At 49.0% G+C, this 25142-nt stretch overlaps 1 protein-coding gene, 1 non-coding gene and 1 pseudogene across 2 annotated transcripts in view; 2 read left to right on the plus strand and 1 right to left on the minus strand.

Moving 5' to 3' along the window:
- SCARA5 (scavenger receptor class A member 5) overlaps nt 1-18080 on the plus strand; it is a 134921-nt gene extending 116841 nt beyond the window's left edge. Inside the window, exons 8-9 of the mRNA XM_052644878.1 lie at nt 5295-5489; nt 15848-18080. Coding sequence (XP_052500838.1) covers nt 5295-5489; nt 15848-15984 — 332 coding nt within the window. The 3' untranslated portion in view covers nt 15985-18080. The remainder of the gene's footprint in view (nt 1-5294; nt 5490-15847) is intronic.
- Nucleotides 4957-5050, minus strand: LOC128052889 (uncharacterized; annotated as a pseudogene).
- TRNAG-UCC (transfer RNA glycine (anticodon UCC)) lies at nt 15081-15153 on the plus strand. The gene has a single exon. It is a non-coding gene; the product is annotated as a tRNA-Gly (tRNA).
- Nucleotides 18081-25142: the final 7062 nt, after the last annotated feature.

A 25142-nucleotide genomic window follows, 5' to 3' on the forward strand; every position in this document is an offset into this window, starting at 1 on the left:
CTGGTCCGGGAAGATTCCACATACCGAGGAGCAGCTAAGCCCATGCCCCACAGCAACTGAAGCCTGTGCACCTAGAGTCTGTGTTCTGCAACAAGGGAAGCCGCTGCAGTGAGAAGCCTGTACACCACGATGAAGAGTAGCCCCCACTCACCACAGTTAGAGAAAGCCTGTGCAGAGCAGCAAAGACTCAGAAAAAAGAAGCAGAGGAGAACCTGTGACCCCAGATCTGGAGCTGTAGGGGAAACAGCAGTGCAGTGTCCCTGCTATGAGTGGTAGCCAGGAAAAACTCTGCCCAGGACTTAGTGGCCAAGGGCTTGGGACAGGCTGTCGAGTCAGCAACTCCCCATTCATCCTCCAGGTGTTCAGTGAGGAGCGGCGCTCGGTCTTTCTCTTGAGCCCGGGTCTCCCGGAGCAGAGGTGGAGTGTGGGCGGAACTCTTCCTGCAGGTAGCAGGGTGGGGAACCCAGTGGTGGTCCCTACTCTCCACCTGCAAACCGTGGGCACATGTCCAGGTAGATTCCAGTCTGCAGAGTAGACTGAACAAGAGAACGAGTGTCATATCCTCTTCACTCGGGGGGTTCCCATTGTGAATCAAGCTCAGATATCCATGGGAACTGCTTGGGCGTGGTGGGTTCTTCAGGGTTGTGTGCCAACATTTTGCTCAGGAAGGACTTCCTGGGGCTTCACTGCGGTGGGAGGTAAAGAAGGAAGTGGAGACCTGTTGGTCAAGGGCAGCTGTTACGGGAGGTAACAGGAAGTTGTGAAAGCATGTGGACCTTTGCCCCCAACTGAGCCATCCCCTCTGTCTACTGGCTTAGGCGTGTCTGGGTTTTATTTTCTTTAAGATTTTCTTTTTATGTGGACCATTTTTAATGTCTTTAGTGAACTTGTTACAATACTGCTTCTGTTTTATGTTTTGGTTTTTTGGCCCCAAGCCATGTGGGATCTTCGCTCCCCGACCAGGTATCAAACCTGAACCCCCTACCTTGAAAGGCCAGGTCTTCACCACTGGACCACCAGGGAAGTCCCAGTGCCTGGGTTTTGAACAATCTGAACCACTGCCTTCCACCTCCCTCTACTGTCCTGTGCAAAGAGAGGCACCTCCTCGACCCCAAACAGCCAGGCACACTCCATGGGGACCGCTCTGGGTGGATGTCTAAGGAATTAGCTCCCTGGACTTACAGGAAGTATAACGGGGCATGCAGGGTGAGGGGCGTTGGGCACAAACCAGGCTGACGCAGCCTCCTAGACACTGCCTCTAATTCTGTGGGGCTGACACAGCTGTGGGGTGAGCGCATTTCCCAGTGGTGGTGGTTTGCTTGGTGGGAAAGCATTGCTCTAGGGCAGAAACTGCTGGGAAAAGGCAGAGTTTACACCGTCTGCCCACAGAAACCCAAACCTCTTAGCAAGTCGTGACGTTCGTCTCAGGCTGGAGAGGAAGTCAGTGTTAGCGTCATTGGGTGGTTCCCCAAGCAGGTTCCCAAAGGTGGCATGACGGCTCGGCCTGGGAACGGCCTGCCTCCGGCCGCCCCTGTAGCTCTTAGGGCAAAGCAGGCCAGGCCTATTGTTCGTGGGACTGCCCCTTTAGACTGAGTCCCTCATTGGGGCAGTTAGCATCATAATCAGATCAAATCTCAGCTTATGGTTTTCCTCAAGGAGGTAGCCACAGGGATGCGCTCTTGTTAGGGGGAAGAAAGGATTAAAAAATTTTAGCTTAGAGACCTCCCTAGCAGTTCTGTTCTTAAGATTTCACCTTCCAATGCAGGGGGTGTGGGTTTGATTCCTGGTTGGGGAGGTAAGCTCCCACATACCTCGAGTCCAAAAAACCAGAACAGAAAACGGAAGCAATATTAGGAAGCAATATTGTAACAAATTCAATAAAGACCTAAAAAATGGTCCGCATTAAAAAAAAAAATCATAGCTTAGTGCTGTGTTCCATAAGACGGTGCTAGATCGAAACTTGCCTCATTGATTCTTTTGGGGCCTGCAGTGGCTGCTGACCCCGTGGGCAAGGGACTGTGTTCAGCCTCCATTGTAGGGAGAAGTCCTGAAACTGGGGGTCCTGGGAGCTTGTGACCAGGGACAGGCTTCAGTGCTTGATGAATCAACTCTGGTGTCTGGTGTCTGGGTGTGTGTGGGTTGGGGGACACATATCCCCGGGACTGATGCGGGCTGTGACCTTGCTTGGCGTGTGGGAGCCTGGGGCAGAAACAGCCTTGAACTTGACGCTCTGAGCCCCATAATTATGGTTACCGTATGCTTCCAATGTTTTGAAGTTGTCCTGTTTCCAAATATTCTTTTGCCACTTCCATATACATTGAAGCCTCCTGGGAATTCTAACGTTTCAGCATCCAAGTGACACTTTCCGGACTTCCTTCAGCGCTCACTATAATTGCATGTCCGACCACATCCTTGTTTTCTCATGTAGAATGTACGGCCATCGAGCCAACAGCTTGAGTTCCGGGTCCAGAGCCCTGGGGTCGTCCTACCGAAAGAAGATGTCAGTGAGGGGAGTTAGTAGAAGAGCCTGAGCTGTAGTAGGGAGGGTGTTGGAAACACTGGTAGCCGTGATGCTGACTCTCCATTCAGGCTCCCACCCAAGTCACTGGCTGTGTCCACTAGACAGGACCTGCCCTCCGGGGTGCGTGCTCTCTCACTGCATTTGTTTGTGCGTGCTTTCACTGGGCCCAGCCTGGGCACGTCGAGGTACCAGGCACTGTATCAGGCTATATGACCTGACCTCGGAATTCTCCCAATGTCCTAAAAGGGTAAACAGGCAGCTGTTACATGAAGTGAAAAGATACGTCCACAGAAGGGGGCTTGGATGGGAGTGGGTGACCGCAGGAGGCTTTTTCTGGCAGATGTGCCATCCAAGCTTGAGATTTAAAGGATGTGAAAATGTTAGGCCAGAGTACAGAGCGGGGTTTTTCTAAGATAGAGGGGTCCGTGTTCTCCCTCAGCTCTTTTGGGTCTCTACTCAAGGTCTTCCTTGTCTCCCCATCTGAAATGGCGCTCCCTCAAGCTCCGTTCCCCTCCTTGTCTTCTTGTCTGACGGCACCCTCTGCCCAGCCCCTTCCCTGTCTCCCCGTCTATGACGGTGCCTCCACCCTCCACTCCTCTCCTGTGTCGCCAACCACAGTGGCGCCCTCCATGCTCCATTCCCTTCCTGTGTTTCTGTTCTTGTCTGCACCATCACTACGTGGCCATAGTTATATGTGAATTTGTTTCCCAGCTCTGTGACTAGTCTCCTCCACTGCAATATAGTCCATGAGGGCAGAGACTTTGTTCACGGATCTATCCATCGCTCCTGCAATGGGACCAGCCTAACAGATGGTCAGTGACTTATTTGGCAAGATGAAGAAGTGAGTCTAGAGTGAGCGAGGCAGGCCAGAATGGAGGATAAGGGGCGTCTCTGAACGTCAGCTGCGCTTCCTGTACCGCACCAGACTTCTTCCTGTTATTTGGACCTTGAACTCGGCCTCGCCTGCTCTGGGATGCACAGCTTCCTCCTGCCACTTTCCCTCTACTGATGACCCCACACGGAGACTGCCGTTGGCAGCCTCCTGGCCTGGCGTGGCCCACGGCCACGGTGACAGGGTGCTGACAGAGGCGAGGCAGGTCTGGGAGAACTCAAGACCGACGTCTCAGCCTCAGCCGACACACCAGGGCCAGACGCCCAGCCCGGGCCGGGCTGTGTTTGCGGCTGCCGGCTCCAGGTTGGCTTGTCACGACGGCTCCTGGGTGGCGTCTGTCTCAGACCTGGCCTCTGAGTCCCGCTGAGCTCATTGTTTTCCATCTGGAGGAGTCTCTGCTCTCTTGCTCATCCTCAGCCTCTTCTGATAACCTGGCTGGAGCTTATAAACTCATGTGCGAAGAATAGTCAGGAATGATGGATGCATGAGGTGCTCAGTTGCTCAGTCATGTCCGACTCTTGGTGACCGGTATGAACTATAGCCCAGAAGACTCCTCTGTCCATGGGACCTTCCAGGCAAGAATACTGGAGTGGGTTGCCATTCCCTTCTCCAGAGGATCCTCCTGACCCAGGGGTCGAACCCGCATCTCTTTCATCTCTTGCACTGGCAGGAGATTCTTTACCAGCTGAGCCACCAGAGAACACCTCCTTATTGGTATTTACTCAAATGAATTGAAAACTTATGTCTATATAGTAACCGGAACATGAATGTTTGTAGCAGCCTTATTCATAATTCCTTCCAAGATGCCCTTCATTGGGTGAATGGATAGTTAAGCCATAGTACATCCAGACATTGGAACATTATTTGGTGGTAGAAAGAAATGAGCTATCCAGCCATGGAAAGAGGAGCTTTAAATGCATATTACTGCGTGAAAGAAACCAATCTGAAAAGGCTACATACTGTATGATCCCAACTATATGGCATTATGGGAAAGGCAAAGCTATGGAGACAGGAAAAAGATCAGTGTTTGCCAGGGGCTAAGGGGTGGGGGTGGGGATGAAGGGATGGAGCACAGAGGATTTTTTGGGTAGTGAAACCATTCTGTAGGATACTATGTTGGTGAATACATATCATTATACATTTGTTCAGACCACAGAATGGACAACACCAAGAGTGAACCCTGGTGTAATCTCTTGACTCTGGGTGGTTACGACATGTCTCTGTGTGTTCATAGATTATAACAAATGTACCATTCTGGAGGCAGATGTTGATAGTTGGGGAGGAAGCTATCCATGTTGGGGGTGGGGGCGTCTATACCTTCTTTTTTTTTTTTAAGTTTTTCCTTTTCTCATTTCATAGGATATCTAGCATCACCAACTGTAAAGGGGAAAGCCAGTTCTCACATTTTTATTAAGTGCTATAATTACTGAATGTGGATTTCACCTTGATCTTCAGTAAAGTGATTAAATAATGATCAGTAATTAGCAAGAATTTATGCAATCCATGCTGAAATTTGTATTTGATTTCTATAGTAGCTGTAAAAAAAATTATGGAATGCTTCATGAAGTCACATGTCATCCTTGCTAGTCTTCCCTGTATCATTCCAGTTTTAGCGCCTGCACTGCCAAAGCCAGCACTGTTTCTGCTTTTCAATTTTGCTATGAACCTAAAACTACTCTGAAAAAAAAAAAAGTAATAAGAAAGGTGGAGAGAAGGGCAGGGGTGACACCATGGTTTCTGCTGGCTGCCTGCGTGGCCTTCACTGGAGCCCCGGCGCCCCTCCCCATGCCGGGTGGTGATGAGGATCTGGGGAGGGTTCCTGGGGGCACTGCTGTGTCCAGGCTCGGGGGAGTGACCGTGACCCTGCGTTGCTCCTGGCAGGTGGCGTGGAGGCGGTGATGGTACGGCTGGTGAACGGCTCGGGCCCGCACCAGGGCCGTGTGGAGGTGTACCACGAGCGGCGATGGGGCACTGTGTGTGATGACGGCTGGGACAAGAAGGACGGAGACGTGGTGTGCCGCATGCTGGGTTTCCCCGGCGCGGAGGATGTGCACCGAACCGCTCAGTTTGGACAAGGTAGGGCGCCCACCAGAGGAGAACGTGGGGCGAGGGACCCGAGTCCTAGGCCTGCCCTCCCATCCAGGGTCCCCTCGACGGCAGTCCTGCCGCGTGTCACCCGGCCTCCACCTGGGTCCTTCCCACCTTGGGGGGCTCGCAGCCTCCAGTCACCCGGCCTCCACCTGGGTCCTTCCCACCTTGGGGGGCTCGCAGCCTCCAGTCACCCGGCCTCCACCTGGGTCCTTCCCACCTTGCGGGGCTCGCAGCCTCCAGCCATCTGTCTCCAGACAGTTCTGACCATTAGAACATTCCTTCCTTCCCTCAAATTGGACTCCCTTTCTCTTTGTCTCCTGCTGGCCTCCACTGTTGTGGACTGAATGTCTGTGTCCCCCCTACCCCAACCCTCCCCAGCCAAATCCGTATGGGCGTCCCTGGCGGCTCAGCGGTGGAGAATCCGCCAGCAATGCAGGAGACACAGGTTCCATCCCTGGGTCAGGAAGATCCCCTGGAGAAGGAAATGGCAGCCCACTCCAGCATTCTTGTCTGGAAAATCCCATGGACAGAGGAGCCTGGTGGGCTCTAGTCCATGGGGCTGCAAAGAGTCAGACACGACTGCGTGACCGCACAACAACATATTCATATGTCGAAATCCTGACCCCCAGTGTGATGGTATTAGGAGGTGGGGCCTTTGAGGGGGTGTCCAGGTCACAAGTGCAGCTCTCATAATGGGACCTTAGTAAAGGAACCTAAGGGTGTTCTGCCCGCTTCTGTGAGGACACACAGGAGCCTCCTAGTCGGAAGGGGGCTCTCCCTAGAACCGCAGCATCTGAGCACACAGGCACTCTGATCTTGGACTCGCATCCCCCGGACCTGTGAGAAATAAACGTCTCTTGTTTACAAGCCGCCCAGTCTGAGCCCATGAAGACAATTGCGCTCACTGAAGCGCTCTTGTGAAATCTGTTGTGACAGCTGGTGGAGAGCAGCCGATTGACCCCAGCGTCCTGGCCTCTGGACTGAAAGGCCCAGTGCACAGGGAGTTCAAAGGGTCCAGCTCCACAGAGGACAGCCCACCGGGGGCGAGTGCTTCCCTCCCACCTGAAGCTGTGCCCTGGGTCTCAGCCTATTTTCTGCAAGGAAAGCTGCCATCTTTGTTTGCAGGAGAAACAGAAATGGGGAATCAGTCCTCACTTTTCCATTTTCAGCTCTGATGAGGACTTCTCCCTAATATGTGGAAGCAAAACGTTTTAGGGGGAAAAGTCATACATTCTTTTAGAAGAGCCACACTAGGTCGTTTGACTGTCATAGGCAGGGTTAGCCTAAAACTCTTCCATCCTCCCTTGATTTTAAAAAAAATATTGTTTTTAAATTATGAAAGTCTGATAACACTTTTACAGGAGACTTGGAAAATACAGAGCCAGATTATATATAGTTCTACTTTATTTTTTAGTTTATTTTTTAAAGTAGATAAATTAAGATGTTTAGTTAGAGTTTCAATATCAAACTCAAAAAATGAATAGAACAAATATAGAGAGAAGTAGAAGGATATAATAGATCTGAAAAGCACTGTGAAACCAGTTCAACATAATTAACATTTATACAATTTTCACACAAAAGTCGGATACAAATTCGAGTTCCCATAGAATATAAACTAGGAGACACTGGAACATATCTGGTTTCCCTGATTGCTCAGACGGTAAGGAATCTGCCTGCAATGCAGGAGATCCTTCCTTGATGTTTGTATCATATGGCATGAGGGGAAACCCTACAATTGCCACTCAAGCCTTTTTTAAATTAATTTTTACCAGAGTGTAGTGGCTTTACAATGTTGTGTCAATTTCTGCTGCTGCTGCCGCTGTTAAGTCGCTTCAGTCGTGTCCGACTCTGTGCAATCCCATAGACGGCATCCCACCAGGCTCCCCCGTCCCTGGGATTCTCCAGGCAAGAACACTGGAGTGGGTTGCCATTTCCTTCTCCAGTGCATGAAAGTGAAAAGTGAAAGTGAAGTCACTCAGTTGTGTCCAACTCTTCGTGACCCCATGGACTGTAGCCCACCAGGCTCCTCTGTCCATGGGATTTTCTAGGCAAGAGTACTGGAGTGGGGTGCCATTGCCTTCTCCAATACATATACATATGTCCCCTCTTTTTTGGATTTCCTTCCCATTTAGGTCACCACAGAGCACTGAGTGGAGTTCCCTGTGCTACACAGTAGGTTCTCATTGGTTATCTGCTTTATGTATAGTATCAGTAGTCATATATATGTCACTCATGCTAAGGCACTTCAGTCTTGTCCAACTTTTTGAGACCTACAGACTGTAGCCCGCCAGTCCAGAACAATCCTCTGTTCATGAGATTCTCCAGGCAAGAACACTAGAGCAGATTGCCATGCCCTCCTCCAGGGGATCTTCCTGATCCAGGGATCGAACCTGCAAGCCTTACATCTCCTGCATTGGCAGGCGGGTTATGTACCACTGGGGCCACGTGGGAAGCCGTTATGTATATGTGAATCATAATCTCCCAATTCTTCCCGCCCACTCCTCTTTCCTTCTTGGTGTTCATACGTTTGTTCATTACATCTGTATCTTTATTTCTGCTTTCAATAGGATCATCTATACAATTCTTCTAGATTCCACATATATAAAAATATTGTATATTAATGCCACTGGAGTCTTTAAATGAGGCGGTGGGAAGCCAGACTCGATTCTACATTTGCATCAGATTGGCACCATTAAATATGAATATGAAGTGGCTCAGTTGTGTCTGACTTTTTGCAACCCCAAGGACTATAGCCCGCCAGGCTCCTCTGTCCATGGGATTTTCCAGGCAAGAATACTGGAGTGGGTTTCCATTTCCTTCTCCAGGGGATCTTCCCAACCCAGGGTTCGAACCTGGGTCTGCTGTGCTGCAGGCAGACTACTGTCTGAGCTACCAGGGAAGCCGTAAAAGTGAACTGTGGCCCGACATCCCCATCACTGTGGCCCCAACATCCCCATCACTGTGGCCCGACATCCCCATCACTGTCCAGTAGCTTAGGTCATGTGATATTTGAGACCTGGGCAGGTAGGCAGGCTGTTACTCACAGGTCCACAGCGGGAAATGGGGCCTCCTGTCACAGCTGCACTTCCTTCTTCCCAGGAGCCAGCTTCTGGCTCCTTCCATGGGCAGGCACTAGGCTCAGCGCTGGGGCGTGGAGTTGGGTCAACATAGTCTCTGACCTCAGCATGTTCAGTTTAGGGGGAGGTGGACATGTTCACAGATTCTAAACAGTGTGGGAAGGGCTCGCCTGCCCTGCTAACTGTGGGGCGGGGCGGGGAATGCCCACCTCTCCTGGCAGAGGGCGGGTTGTGCCTCAGGTCCAGATGCCCCTCTGACCACAGATTCCCTTCAGGCAGGTGCCCAGACTTCCGACCCCAGTCAGCTCACCCTCAGCCTCACGGAGTCTCCCAGGCCCCCAGCCCCAGCCCCACCTTCCACCATCTCTGTTTCTCTTATGGATGTGCTTTCTGTCCTTCCAGGCAGGACTGCAGACCTGTCCCTCCCCTTCCCCTCACCCACTCCCCTGTCCCTTCTCTGCTGAGTCCCTGGGTCCTACAGATTCTACCCCTGTCGACCTCTTGGGCCCTTGACTCTGTCCCCTCCTTTTTGTTCTCACTGTTCTTGCCTCAGGAACTCAGGCTGGGTAGGGCAGTGGCTCAGAGCTCAGGCTCTAGGTCAGAGCCTAGCTAGTGTCCCATATCTGCCACTTACTGGTTGGTGTCCTGGAGCAGACTTCCTAACCTCCCCAGGCTTCAGCCCTCCCACTTTTGCAGGAGGATGGCGGATGAAAAATGAGATCGCGTATGGCAAGCAATTAGCACAGCGCAGGCCCAGTGGTGCCGTCATTGGCTGCTTGTTGGGAGGAGGTGGGGCACCCTCCAGGAGCTCCTTCCCGCAAGCCCTGCTCCCCACCTCCTCTTCCAGGCCTTCCTCTTCCTGGTTGCCAGGGCTCTTTCTAAAACGGTCTCCGGCTTATCACTCCCCTGCCCAACGCTCAGTGGGTCTTTACTGCTCTCAGGAGCAAGTCTGGTTTCTCAGCTTAGCGCAGCAAGGTCTGTCCTAAAGAGCCTCACTCCTCGGCGGAGCATCCTTCAGCCACATGCACCCAGATGTGGGCTCTGAGCTCATGCAGCTGCTTTTGATCTTCGTGTCCTGTCGCCTGCTCTGCCTCAGGTTTGCAATGCCTTTCCCTCCTCTTCACCTAGCTAATTCCTTTTCAGTTTATTTGCTGTTGTTCAGTGGCAAAGTCGTGTCTGACTCTTTGCAACCCCAAGGACAGCATTCCAGGCTTCCCTGTCCTTCACTATTTCCTGGAGTTTGCTCAAGCACATGTCCAATGAGCCGATGATGCCATTCAACCATCTCATCCTGTCATCCCCTTCTCCTCCTGCCTTCAAGCTTGCCCGTCAGAGTCTTTTCCAATGAGTGATAGGTACTGCATAAAGTGGCTCCAATCCTTTGGCCACCTGATGGGAAGACCTAACTCATTAGAAAGACCCTGATGCTGGGAAAGATTGAGGGCAGGAGGAGAAGGGGATGAAAGACGACGAGATGGTTGGATGGCATCACTGATTCGATGGACATGAGTTTGAGCAAACTCCGGGAGTTGGTGACGGACAGGGAAGCCTGGCGTGCTGCAGTCCATGGGGTCACAAAGAGTCAGATACAACTGAGCAACTGAACTGAACTGAACTGAAAGTGGGAGGGAGGAAGGAGGAACAGGAGGAGAGTGTGAGGAGAGAAGGAAGGAAGAAACTTGTGTGCCTGCAGAATCTTCATCCTCCCCAAGCCATACAAGAAACTGCTGAGCCTGGCATGCTCTTGGTGGTTTGGCACCATAAAAGTTTTCCTGGCCAGGGCTCAATAATTAAATGATCAGTGTCCCTGGGAAAAAAAAAAACAAGGAAAGACCCAAGTGAGAAAGACTTGGAGATGATTTTTTTTTTAAATTTTAAATTGGTCCAAGAGCTGTTGGAGAGGGAGGGAGTACAGTTGGAAAAGATGGAGGTGATGGCTGGAATAGGGTCCAGAAAGACATGGAGGGGTTGAGACCAGGGCAGTATCCAGGGAACTGGTCCTGGATACTAAGAAAATCTGTGAAACATGCAGACAGACAAAGGAGGTGAGGGCGGGTACAAATGCAGGTGGATTTGTAGGTGGGGGTGGATGGATGGATTGAGTGTCCATTCTAATTATATTATTATTAGCATTTTTGCTCTTTTTTTTCTTAAGATCAAATTTAAATACTGGGAGGTGGCTTAGTGCAAGGGTCAGCAAATGTTAAAGGGTCAGCCAGAAGTAAATATTTTAGGCTTTGTGGGCTAGATGGTCTGTCTCGCAACTATTCAACTCTGCAATTGTAGCACCAAAGTAACTGCAGACGAAAGTAACTGCAGTCTACAAGGTAGATGTTCCAATAAAACTTTATTTACAAAAGCAAGAAGTGGGCTGAATTTTTTGCCACCTCTGAACTTAGTGACCCATACAGTGCACTGTATATGTGCTTCTGTAAGGAACAGGGACTAGACTGGCTGGACATCAGAGGCCACTATCTCCTCCTCCCGCAATCGTTGTGGGACAGGTCTGCTAACCTTTCTGGGGCCTCAGTTTTTCTTTCTCTTAAATATCTATTTGATAGCTGTCCTGCCTGCCTCTGTGTGGTGCTCTGATGGCAGCCCTTAGGATTCAGTGTAACTCATCCCTTCGATTAATATTACTCCAAATAAACATGCAGCAGCTGAAATGTTAGTTCCATGAAGCTGAGATTTTTTGTTTTTTCTTGTTTTGTTTTTGTACCATTTTTAAAGATTACTTTCCTGTTACAGTTATAACAAAATGTTGGCTATAGTCCCCATGTTGTACAATACATTTTTGTAGCCTATCTTACACCCAGTTGTTTGTACCTCCCGGTTCCCCACCCATGTGTTGCCCCTTCCCCTTCACTGGTGCCCACTAATTTGTTCTCTGTACATACGCATTTTTTGGTATAGGCATTAGTTTGTCATGTTATCTTAGATTCCTTCTGCAAGTGATATCATAAAGTATTTGACTTTTCTGACTTATTTTGCTTAGAGTAATGCCCTCCAGGTTCATTCATGTTGCTGCAGATAGCAAAGTTTTGTTCTTTTCTGTGGCTGAGTAGTATCCTGTTGTATATATAATATATATCACATCTTCTTTATCTACTCCTCTGTTGATGAACACTGGTTGCTCTCCTGTCTTGGCAACTGTATAATTATGGTGCTGCTGTGAACATTGGGGTGCATGTATCTTCTTGAATTAGTTTTTGTTTCTTGTGGATATGTGCCTCGAAGTAGGATTGCTGAATCATATGGTAATTCTATTTTTCATTTTTTGAGAAACCTCCATACTATTCTCCACCAATTTATATTCTTACCAGCAGTGGGTTTTTTAAAAATCATTTTCTGTTCACTAATGTAGCCCAAACACCCAGAATAGCACTGAGCATGGAGTAGACACTTCAATATTGAATGAATGAATGATGAGAAGAAAATAAAATCTCTGCTTACTCATCCCAACCATCCCCTCACATTCCAACAGCCCCTGAGGCTCCAAGTGTCAGAAGACCTGGCCTCTGGTCCCAGTTTTGCCTCCGTAAGATAAAACCTCACCGTGTAGCTTCAGTTTTCTGACTCTAAAGTGGGGGAACAGAGAACCCCCTTCCTGCTTCGTAATGGGGCTTGTTGTGGAGCTCAGAGAGAGAACCAGCATGGAGGAGCAGGCCTACTCTAGAGCAGGGCTCTCAGACTTGAAGGCATGCTGACTGGTGGAGGTGCTGTTAAGATACAGTGTGTTAGTCGCTTCAGTTGTGTCCGACTGTTTGTGACTGTAGCCCCCCAGGCTCCTCTGTCCATGGGATTCTCCAGGCAAGAATACTGGAGTGGGTTGCCGTGCTCTCCTCCAGGGGGTATTCCCGACGCAAGAATCAAACCCAGCTTCAGGTTGCAGTGGGCCCAAGACTCTGCATTGCTGATGAGCTCCCGGGTGATACTGACCTCCTGGTGCTCAGGCCACACAATGAGTGTCAAGTGTCAGCTCTCATGGATGTCAACTGACACAATGATTGGTATCTGGACTCATGAGAGTTCTAGCCTCTCTGACTTGCGGGGAGCAGAGATGATCTGTGAGTTCACTGGCCCCTTTAGTGATGTCCCAATAACTGCAGATATGAGCATTGCTGATTTAACAACCCTGTCCTCATTTTATTAGCTCTTCCATGACTGAACTCCCTAACCAAACCCCAGCTAGAGTTTGGAGTTTCGTGATCCTGTGGACGCATTAGGACTGGTAACCTCGGGCCTGTTTTGTATTTGTCAGTCTCCTTCATTTGCTGCTTTATTTGTTTTGGGTGTGACTAATCCCACGGAGCTCTTGGGTCTGCAGCCTTTTCCTGGGTAATTTGTAAACTGATGTGTTTTCCAGGAGACATTTAATCTGAGAATTTTTGCTCAGCCTCAAAGGGCTTATTGTGCAAGAGGCACACTGTATCCGGCCAGGGAAGAGGCTGTGATGAACAAATAACATTAACAAAGACAGCAGAAAGAGATCTCTCCTCCCAGCCCTGTCCCCTAGTTCACTGCTCGGCAATCCCTTGAGCAGATGATGAATATCTCAGCCTAACAAAAATATGTCCAAACCATTAAGTCCTTGCAATCAATTTGTTGTTGCTCAGTCGCTCGGTCATGCCCGACTCTGTCACCCAATGGACTGCAGCACCGCAGGCTTCCCTGTCCTTCACTATCTCCCGGAGCTTGCTCAAACTCATGTCCATGGAGTCAGTGATGCCATCTAACCATCTCATCCTCAGCTGCCCCCTTCTCCTCCTGTCCTCAATCTTTCCCTGCATCAGAGTCTTTTCCAAAGGGTTGGCTCTTTGTATCAGTGGCCAAAATATTGGAGCTTCTTACTGGGCAGCAAAATGGTTTAGTTATTCCCTGGATGTGCTTTGTGAAAGATTTCCCATGCAGTCCAAGGGTGAGTGACAGGTTTTAAGGATTTTAATACTCAAAGAGTCAGACATGATTTAACAACTAAACAACAACAATACCCGACAATTCCTCTGAAAGGAGAGGTTGTCTGGCTGCCGAGAGACGGGACAAGGAGGCATGCTGCTAGGATCAGATGCTAGGATCCCTGAACTGCCTTTCGTGTAGGGTTTTGATGCATTTCAACGCCCTTTAAAATACAGGAACTATTACTTCCTTTGGGCTTCCTTTGTGGTTCAGCAGTGAAGAATCTGCCTGCCAAGGCAGGAGACTCGGGTTCAATCCCTCGGTCAGGAAGATCCCCTGGAGAAGGAAATGGCAACCCACTCCAGTATTCTTGCCTGGGCGATCCCATGAACAGAGGAGCCTGGTGGGCTACAGTCCAAGAGGTTGCAAAGAGTTGGATACTACATAGCGACTAAACAACAATTATCTCGTTTAACTTGCCCAGATTGACATGGTAATATTGGAACGCAGTTTCTGACCTTCAACCCCATGATTTCTGGTACTGGCTCTTGAACGTAACAAGTAAGTTTACCCAGTAGGTTCTCAGTTTACTTAGCTTCAGCACCAAAAGTCTCACGTCCTGGGAATCCCCTCCTACTTTTACAACTGACATGGTCCTCCTGGATGGGCTGAGACTTGAGATTTGTCCTGCTTGTTGTAAAGCCCTATTTCTGCTGTACCAGTGCTTCTCAAACTTCAGTGCAGGACCACTTGGTTCAAATGTAGATTCTGGTTCAGTAGGTCCTGGGCAGGGCATGAGGTTGTGTATTTTTAACAAACTCTGATGCTACTGATCTAGGATCACACTTTGAGTAGCGAAGCTCTAAGATAATGACTCCATGGGAGATGGGAGCCCTGAAGCTCAGGCAGCATTCCAGAGGGCTCCCGAGTGAGCTCCCACCATTAAAGATGTGGCTTGGCCATCAGCCCAGAGAACCCACCAGAACATGGTTGATGGCCCTGCCAGTTCATCAGTGGGGGCTCCAGGTGACTTCTCCCCTCTCCGCTGACCCCTCTGACCCCAAACGAGCCCTCTCCATTCCCTTGAAGCCACACCCAGCTGACCTATTCCCTTGACGTTCATTGAAGACCTCAATGCCAAGTCTGTGTCTCTTGAGAGTCAGGTACAATCCTGGGAAAACCAACTAAAGACTCCCTGCATGGGCACCTTCAGACCATCAGGTTGGTCCTCCTAAGAGCTGAGTGAACAGGGTGGGGTGAACAGGTGGGCAAAACTCAGCTGGATTGTCTTAGGGACCTTGTATTTTGGGAACTGACCTAGTTGCTTATGGTTACAGATGCTTCCACCTGTCATAACATATATGTGTGGTGATAATGTTAATTTCTGAGATCTGCTGTCATTCCAAGGACTACTGTTTGAAGCTCATTGTGTGAGACCATCAGCTTAAAATTTTAAAATACTGGAGGTGATGTTGACAAAGATATTTGGTTATGGGGTGCTGGATCTGTCCGAGTTAGATCTCTCTGACATTGTCCCGCTGATTATGTCTTGTCTGAATATTCGGCAGCAAAGGCTGTGAGATACATCTCAACAGAGGGGACTTCCCTGGTGGTCTAGTGGCTAAGACTCTGTACTTCCATTGCAGGGGGCACAGGTTTGATCCCTGGTCAGGGAACTAAGAGCCCACAGGTTATGTGGCATGGCCAAAATCTCAAAAGCTATTAAGCATCTTGTATAAAGTGTGGGCCTGAGAGGCAGCAAGACTTGGGCTTGAGTTCAGACTCTGCCACTTACAAGCTGAGCAACCTTGCACCACTTGCTTTCTGAACCTCAGTTTTCCCATCTAGAAAAAGGGTTATTCATGCCCATCTCACAGCACCATGGTGAGAATGGACGAAGATCATATACATAAGAGGCCCGACACATAGGAGCTGCTCAGTAAATACCATCGCGGTTATTGTTTACTCACTAATTCGTGTCTGACTCTTTGTGACCCCATGGATTGTAGCCCACCAGACTCCTCTATCCGTGGGATTCTTCAGGCAAGACCACTGGGGTGGGTTGCTATTTCTTCCTCCAGGGAATCTTCATTACCCAGGGATTGAACCCACGACTCTTACGTCTCCCGCATTGGCAGGTGGGTTCTTTACCACTGAGCCACCAGGGAAACCCATCCTCACTGTCAGTTATTGTTATTCTGCTTTCAAGAAGCTGAGCCTAGAGAAGATGCGTTGGTCTTGGTGGAGTGAAGGCAGGGAGAACCACTCGATTAGAGAATTGGCAGCAGAGCTCGGGACAGACAGCAGTGCTCCCGTCTGTCCTGTGCTCCTGCATCTCTGCTAAGACATCATGTCCGCTTGTCTCCACAGGTACAGGGAGAATTTGGATGGACGATGTTGCCTGCAAGGGCACCGAGGAAAGCATCTTCCGCTGCAGCTTCTCCAAGTGGGGGGTGACAAACTGCGGGCACGCCGAGGATGCCGGCGTGACGTGCAAGAGACACTAACAGTGGGCACAGCCCGAGGTTGGGCCCAGCTGCCGAGCCTCCTTCCTGCATTCCTGGGGTGGGGGCAGTGAACGCCTCTGCCCTCTGCGCCCAGCCCGGCACCCCCAGACCCCTGTAATTCCCATCCCAGGACCATGGTGACCTGTCACCCTCCTCCTCTTGGACATCTGTTCCAAAGCACAACTCTGGGATCCACTGCCTGTCTCTCCCTTCCACCACGGTTCCCGCATGGAGCCCTGGTCGACTGGATCGCCTTTTTCCGGAGTCTTCTAAACACTGCGCCCTCAGGACCACCTGTCCATGTTCTCTGTGATCTGTGAGTTACAGAGGGATCCTGGAGACCAAGGCAGCAGTGAAGATGGGCAGGAGGCGTCCCAGGTCGAATACTCTGCCGGTCATTCCCAAACCTCAGGCCAAGAGTTTTGACCAGCAAGAGACGATACTGAGTGATTCGCCTTCCCCCCTTCACTCTGCCTCTGCACAGCGTTTGTTAGTTCGGGAAAGTGACGTAGAGGAGGGGCGGCTCTAGGAGTGAGAGGGAGATGCCAGCCTCCTGCAGGAACCAGTCTGGATTCTGAGAAGGCAAGTGAAAGGAACATTTACTGAGTGACTGCCACATGTGCTACGTAGTATCTTGGGCGCTCAATTCATGTATCGCTTTGCAGCTCTCCTGCAAGTCATGCTGGCTTGGGTACCACTTGGCCTCCAGGTAACACTCAACTGACCCATTCATCTAGCCTATCAGTCAGATGGAGAATGAGACCACTGTTTCGACCTGAACTCTCATTATGTCTTTGCTTAGATTCAAGCAAGAAGCTGGGGTGCAGCACAAGTGTGACTAGAAGATGACATACTCCAAATCCCATAGGGTGTAAGTTCAAGGTTGGATGTAACTGGCTTCCAAGGCAGCCATCCACATAGGAGGATGGATATGGAGGGTGACATGGGAGCTATCTGGGTTAAACCAAGGCCAACCCTCAGTCATCTGGCAATCAGGGTTAAAGCCACGTTGCCTGTGTCTCAGAGCTGTCTGGAGGCGATGATACAGAACCTTCCAGGCCTCTTTGGGTGTCATCCTGTGGTCAAGAAAACACATGTCCTGATGGAGCCTATTAAGACTGAAAGGAAGTGCGGATTCCCTACTACATCTGTGGGGAGAGGAGGCTGTGGGCCTCTGGGAGCCCCAAGTCTGCACCCCTTTCCTAGTGATGGGGAGATCAGAGTCTGCTTTTGACACGAGGAGGAGGTCATGCTGGGCATTTCTGTGTTCCAGGCCTGGGGAGCTTCATGGGAGCGCGTGAGCATAGGCCCACCGACCCTGGGGGAGTCACAGACTCAGACACGCCTCAGATACACAATCACCTGTCCTACCTGGTGAGCATCGCCTGCCCGGGGAAAGCGATGGCTGGGACCCTCTGGGGATGAGACCAGCAAAGCTCCTGGCTGACAACTAAACCAGTACATGCTATTGGTTGTTCTTTGCTTATAATATGCTTATTATCTGCTATGTTTACATAACGTGCATGTACTCATGCATCTTTTTCCAGAGCCAATATATGTATGCATATATGAACACGGCCCTCTTTACTACATAGCTCAGTACATCGCAAAGTTTGCATTTAAAAAAAAGAAAATACTCAAGGTGGAAGAATGTCACATTAAGTGAAATAAGTCCCCAAGTCTGTCCTGACAAAGAATCCAGCTATCCCACCAAGGAAGACCCATGTAACTTTCTTACCTGGTCTTTTCATTCGGGAAAATGTGACTCTTGCTTTACATCAGTGAAAAACCATAGTGATATGCGTTCGAACTTTAAAAGCAAAGTCTACTAGTTTACCTTCCTACTTAAAAGGACGTGGAAATAGCCATGATCCTGTATTTCAGGGACTAAAGGAAATTAGGCCAGGCCTAAAATACATCAGACCTTTTGTAAGAATTTCAATAAAGCTGAAAACATGATGCTAACAAGTTTCCCTCACATTCTTTCTCATGGAAAACTCAGTGAACATGGGAAGGGGGTGGGCAAAAATTGGATAGGTCTGATCATTTTTCAGCAGGAATTGGTAGACTGGACAGCTTATGAGAAGCTGCCTTAATACTTCCAGAGGATGATAAACAGTCTAGACCAAGAACTTGATGGCATATGAAGTCTTAAGCCCTATTAGGTAACCTGAGGAAAGGATCTCAAGCAAACGAATGATAATTAAGACCCAGCTTACATGAGAATTGCTTTTGTATTCACTAAAGGAAAGGCCACCTGTCAATTTACTCACTTCTCCAGAGCTATTGGCAGACAGTAAAGAACCTCCCTGCAATGCAGGAGACCCAAGTTCTATCCCTGGGACAGGAAGATCCCCTGGAGTAGGAAATGGCAACCCACTCCAGTATTCTTGCCTGGGGAATTCCATGGACAGAGGAGCCGGGTGGGGTCACAGAGAGTCAAACATGACTGCATTCTTACTTGAGGAGGTGCTTTCATCCAGAGTTCCATTCACACAGAAGAAGACCACCCAAGGTCTGTGAACCCACCGGGCCTCATCACCCAGTGAGAGGCAGGAGCCCCCAGGCCCAGGACCCGGGCAATGTGTGGGGTGACCCGGGTCACTGGATAGTCCCGGTCACACGCTCATAGCTGCACCTCTGGGAGAACCTCTTGGCCCCAGGCTGGCTGTGAGCCCTGATAATTTGCCAAAGGAGGTCAAAAAGTAGACTTTCCGGAAACACACCAGAGGCATTGTGGTTTCCTCCTCTAAAAAACCGGGTGACGCCCACCCCCAAAGCACTGTGGCTCCCACTCTATATTCAGGCCGCGTGGCGAAGGGGACTTCTCCCCTCTAATGTCTACAAGGCCCCATGTTTCCCTGGTCTCAAATACCCGAGAACCCATGGTGCCTGCGTGGGTTGTAGTCAAGCTGACAGCTGTGGTGGGTTTGAGTCACAAAAGAAGTTACAGCACTCTCCACCATAGTCACCTGGTGGCTTCTTCAGCCTCATTGTTTCCTGACGATTATTCTGACATTTCTATGAGATGTCAACTGTGTGAGGCACCTGTCTTTCTCTTCTTGGAACAGCTCTCCCTCAGCCTTCCACAGAACACCTTTCCCATCCCTCCTTTTCTGTTCTCCTGCACCTTTCGATTCTGGGAGCTGAGGTGAGTTCTGACTGAGGGGAGCTTTGTCACTGAATCCTCTTCACCAGCTCACCCCCCAGCTGGAACAGGCTAAGGGGCTTTCCAGGAGGACTCTTAGTCCCCTAGGGTAGCGGTCTCCAATCTTTTCAGCACCAGGGATCAGTTTTGTGGAAGACAATTTTTCCATGGACTGGGTGGTGGGGGAGGAGGTTTCAGGATGATTCAAGTGCATGAACTTTATTGTGCACTTTATCTGTATTATTATTACCTTGTGATATATAATGAAATATATACAGCTCACCACCTTGCAGAATCAGTGGGAGCCCTGAGCTTGTTTCCCTGCAAATGGATGGTCCCATCTGGGGGTGAGGCAGTGGCAGCCGCTCCCCATTGCTAACACCACACCTCAGAGGGTCAAGCATTCGATTCTCACAAGGAACGTGCAACCCGTATCCCTCCCTTGCATAGTTCACAGTACACCTTGAGCGCCTACGAGAATCTGACGCCTCTGCTGATCTAATAGGAGGTGGAGCTCAGGCGGTAACGAGAGCAATGGGGAGCCGCTGTAAAACCAGATGAAGCTTCACTCGCTCACCCGCCACTCACCTCCAGCTGTGCAGCCCGGTTCCTGACAGCCACCCGCCAGTATCCGTCTGTGGCCCCGGGGAATGGGGACCCCTGCCCTACATGGGGACCTCCCACCCCAGCTGGAGGGAACTTGAACAGTTCTCACTGTGAGCTCTGCTGCCAGTGCTTTCCTCAGAAATTGTTCTACCCAGCTTCCCAGGGTTCACACAGATTTTTTCTGGAACTTTCTTTACGTGGCTCCCTAGTCTCAGATGCTGTGCCCAGCAAATTCCAGCCACCTTGGCCTTCCCAGCCTCCAATCTCTGTCTCCTCACCTCATCAAGTTTTGGCAGAGAGCCTAGGCCAGTGCAGGCTGACCTCATGGGCTGTCTTTTTCTCAAGGAGCACAGACTTGTGCTATTGAGGTCTAAGGTCTAAAGATATTTTGTCAAGTATTTTGACTCCCTAAGTCGTGTCTGGCTCTTTGCGATCTCATGAACTGTAGCTGGTCAGGCTCCTCTCTCCATATGATTTCTCAGGCTAGAATACTGGAGCGGGTTTCCATTTCTTTCTCCAGGGGAACTTCCACACCCAGGAACTGAACCCAGGTCTCCTGCGGCACAGGCAGTCTCCTGCATTACAGGCAGATTCTTTACCACTAGTGCCGCCTGGATCCAAGTCTCATTTTCACAAATTACTAGATGAACTTCAGCTTTCAGGACCATCACCTATAACTCAGAGTATCCTACACACCTAATGTTACAAATATTTTTCAAGAATATGTTAAATTAAAAGTGCTTTAAAAATCTAAAGGGTTATGTAAATTGCTTTTGTTCAGTCGCTAAGTTGTGTCTGACTCTTTGCAGCCCCATGGACTGTAGTACTGCAGGCTTCCCTGTCCTCCACTATCTCCCAGAGTTTGCTCAAATTCATGTTCATTGAGATGCTATCCAACCATCTCATCCTCTGTCGCCTCCTCCTCCTTTTGCCTTCAATGTTCCCCAGCATCAGGGTCTTTTCCAATGAGTTGCCTCTTCGAATTAGGTGGCCTAACATGGAAGACTTTGACCTTTGGTTTACTGGAAAGATGGTCATTATAATTTAAAATTTTAAGAATTGATCAAGACAAGACAAATACCTTAATAAATAAATTCTGGGACCAAAATAAAGTATAGTTCATTGTAGTATCATATTGTCAGAGTATCCGCCACAGATTTACCTGAATTGTCAAGGAAACACAGAATCTGGGCTTTTAAAAAATCACTCTGTGGGAGTCTGCTCATGAGACAGAAAGGCCTCTAGGTCCAGTTCTTTTCTGGAAGGGCAGACAATGAAGCGTCTGTGATGTGAACAGCTTCAAAATACATTTTGCAGCCCATTTCTCCAGCTTTACTGGGTAACAGGCCAGAGCGTACAGGAACTTGAAGGGCAGAACAGACAGGAGAAATGGGAATAAAAACTTTCTGTAGTTCCCACCGCTCCAGAAAGCCCACTGTTAGCTCTCTGGTGACATCTGCAGGCTAACAGGAGAATGACACATTTGAAAGCCTTCCAGGAAGAATACTCCCTCTAGGGTCAAATCAACCAGACAATTCTAAAGCTGAGTCTAACGTGCATAGGAATCACCTGGGGATTTGGTTCAAACTCAGATTCTCATTTAGTAGGTCTGATTTGGACCCGAGATTCTGATGGTCTATTTCCTGGGTGATGCCCAAGGCTGCCTGGCCACCTCACCTGTCAGGCAGCATTGAATGTCAGAGTTGGGAAGGGTATCAAAAGTCATCTGTTCAACCTCCTTATTTGACAGGTGAGGAGGCATGAGAACAAGGGGAGAAGGCAGGCACCCCCACAAATATAAGTAATGTAGGATGTTTCATTTCTCTCAGTCTGCCTTCCATGTCTATAGTAATAAACTACATGAGCTCAGAAAGGTTTTCCAGCTCTTATGCTTAGTGATGACATTACTTGCTCAAGGCCACAGGTCTTTGCCTCTTCTGACGAGCTCAAGAGATCAGGTTGGATGGCAGAGGCCCCTGAAGATTAATCCAATTACCAAGTGCCTTGGGCATAAAAAATGGCTGTTTTGTACAATTGAATGATTTTTTTTTTCCTGTTTCTCCTTGACTTCCTTGTGCTCCTGGCTGGGAAAGTAACTGGTTCTAGATGAAGTAGAAGATCTTCCTGGTTTCCAAATGAAAGTGATATTTTCCAGATGGTAAGAGACCAGTCCAGATTGCAGACGGGGAGTCCAGGGTCAGAAATCACAGAAATTCTTCCACTGTCATCTCTAGCTGCAGTTACAAAGAAAGGGCACCTCCCAAAACAATCGCTTCGGCACATCACCCACCAGGTTACAGCAGGGTTACCTCAAGCCTGAGCCTCCCGTTCCCCATTGTACCCACCTCTCCAGGTTCTGTGGAATCCCCCTCCCACCCTCACTCAATGTCACAGTTGCTCCCTGTAGCTGTGCTGTGCAAAAAACAAACAGGACTGTAGATTTTTAATTCAAGGACCTTTAGAGACAAATCCAGCTGACTCTGAACAACATTAGGTGTCCTTAGTCCAAGTTTTGGAGTGAATTACCTTGGGAAAAAAAAAAAAACAAAACAGCTGACGCTGCATTTTACAATTCAAGGCCTTAGAGTAAATTACCCCCAAACCACGATTAATTGGCAGAATATGAAAATAAGCGCTGACTCATGGAATTCATTAACATTACCATTTAAAGTAATAGTTCAGCTATATGAAATTAGAAATGCAAGAAGTGGACACTTGTGCGTATGCTCTGGCATGGAGCAGTGGAAAATTCCCTGAACTGGGAAGCAGAAGATAGGGGATTTATTTCTGAATCTACCACTTACTAGATGTATGTCCTTGGGCAAGGTATGTAGCCTCTTTGGGACCCAAATTCCTACATTTGTAAGATGAAAGGACTGTGTCAGATGATCTCTCAGTTCCCTTCCAGCTCTGATTTTTTTCGACCTCAAAATCTGTATGCTCGCTCGCTAAGTCGCTTCAGTCGTGTCTGACTCTTCTCAACCCTATGGCTTCACAACCCTAGCCTGCCAGGCTCCTCCATCCATGGGATTCTCCAGGCAAGAATACTGGAGTGAGTTGCCGTGCCCTCCTCCAGGGCATCTTCCTAAGCCAGGGATTGAACCCACGTCTCTTACATCTCCTGCACTGCAGTCGGATTCTTTACCACTGAGCCACAGAGGAAGCCCCCAAGCCTGTAAAGGTTTCACAAATTCTACGAAGAAGAATGCCAGCAAGGGCTCTCCTACACCTTCATGTCACACACAGAACTGTCTCTCCTGCTCAGGGACTGTATACAGTCATCCCTCAGTATCCGCAGGGAATTAGTTCTAGGATCTCCCATCGAGACTAAAATCCAAGAATGCTCAAGTAGCTTATATTAAATGGCGTCGTATTTGCATGTACACATCCTCCCAGATATTATAAGTCATCTCTAGGTTACCTATAACACCGAATCCAACGTAAATGCCAGGTAAATACAGTTGACCCTTGAACATCTTGGGGGTTAAGGATGCCAACCGTCCTCAAACTTAAAAATTGGCAGTGAACTTGACAGTGAGCCCTCCATATTTGAAGCTCCACTTCTGCACATGTAACCGACCTTGGGTTGTGTAGTACTGTAGTATATATTGAAAAAAACTGGTGTATAAGTGCATCTGCCCACTTCAAACCCATGTCTTCAAGGGTCAACAGGAGTCGCTGGTTTGGGCAGATTCAAGGTTTGCCTTTTGGAATGTTCTGGATTTAGGGGGAATATTTTTCACACATGGTTGGTTGAACGGCAGACTCCAGAAATTCAAAGGCCCACAGACGCAGGTCAACTGTATACAGCTAGTTGTTTGTCGTCTAGGACCTTGATCATATTCAGTTGTGTTTCCTTACCGCATAGTAGGACCTCATAAACATTGAGTACAATGTTTAATGAAAGGAGTAAAGTCTTAAGTTAGAACTTTAAAATTCTGGCAAGGCTTAAGAACATAATTTTCTTGGTCATACTTCCAGTTATTGTCCCATCTACTCCTCTTTAAAGCCAAATGTTACGAGATCACAGCTGACTCCATTTCCTCTCTTCCTCCTGACACCTACCCCTTGAGGGACACTGAAAGAGCTCAAAGCTCACCAATGATTTCTGTGTTTGAGTGATATTGTGAAATGTGTTCACTTGATCTTGGCACTGGTTCCTGGGACAGAATTCCTAAAACCCTTGTAATTTCCTTGTGATGAGGATAAGAGAGGAGCTTAGAGACGAACTGGGAGAAGGCAATGGCACCCCACTCCAGTACTCTTGCCTGGACAATCCCATGGACAGAGGAGCCTGGTAGGCTGCTCTCCATGGGGTCGCGAAGAGTCGGACATGACTGAGCGTCTTCACTTTCACTTTTCACTTTCCTGCATTGGAGAAGGAAATGGCAACCCACTCCAGTGTTCTTGCCTGGAGAATCCCAGGGACAGGGGAGCCTGGTGGGCTGCCGTCTATGGGGTCGCACAGAGTCGGACACGACTGAAGTGACTTAGCAGCAGCAGCAGTAGAGACGAACTGAGAGAGTAGCGCTGACATACATACGCTATCGTGTAAAACGGGTAGCTAGCGGGACGCTGCTGTATAGCACCGGGAGCTCAGCTTGGTGCTCTGCAATGACCTGAAGGGGTGGGATGCGGGGGTGGGAGGAAGGTTCAAGAGGGAGGGCGTATATGTGTACCTATAGCTGATTCACTTTGTTGTACATCAGAAACTATTACAATATTGAAAAGCAATTATACTCCAATTTTTAAAAAAGGATAATTTGCTTGAATAACCACGCTTCCTTAAGCCAGCCAGTTATTTGTGGCCAGTTGCTGACTCATCATGATGGATGATCATCATCAATAAAAATAAACCCTTACATCTGCATGCTGCTGCTGCTGCTAAGTCGCTTCAGTCGTGTCCGACTCTGTGCAACACCATAGACGGCAGCCTACCAGGGTCCCCCATCCCTGGGATTCTCCAGACAAGAACACTGGAGTGGGTTGCCATTTCCTTCTCCAATGCATGAAAGTGAAAATTGAAAGGGAAGTCGCTTGGTTGTGTCCAACTCCTAGCGACCCCATGGACTGCAGCCTACCAGGCTCCTCCATCCATGGGATTGTCCAGGCAGGAGTACTGGAGTGGGCTGCCGTTGGCTAATTGAAGGCAGCTTTACATGTCGTCTGATTTGGCTTTTGTCATTGCTCTGTGAGGTGGTTACGGCTGTCATTATTATGAGTATGTAGGTGGAGCCATAGGGGCACGGCCAGTTTAGGGACATTGCCTGAAGTCACATCGCTGGTCCTAGCATCTGAATTTTTGTGCCTCCTTCCCAGATTCGTATGTTGAATCCATAATGCATAATTAACTTAGTGGTATGAAAAGGCAGTAGATGTGTCTGGCAAATAGAATCTAAGGTAA

This window comes from Budorcas taxicolor, chromosome 8, assembly GCF_023091745.1.
Source record: "Budorcas taxicolor isolate Tak-1 chromosome 8, Takin1.1, whole genome shotgun sequence".
Lineage (NCBI taxonomy): Eukaryota > Metazoa > Chordata > Mammalia > Artiodactyla > Bovidae > Budorcas > Budorcas taxicolor.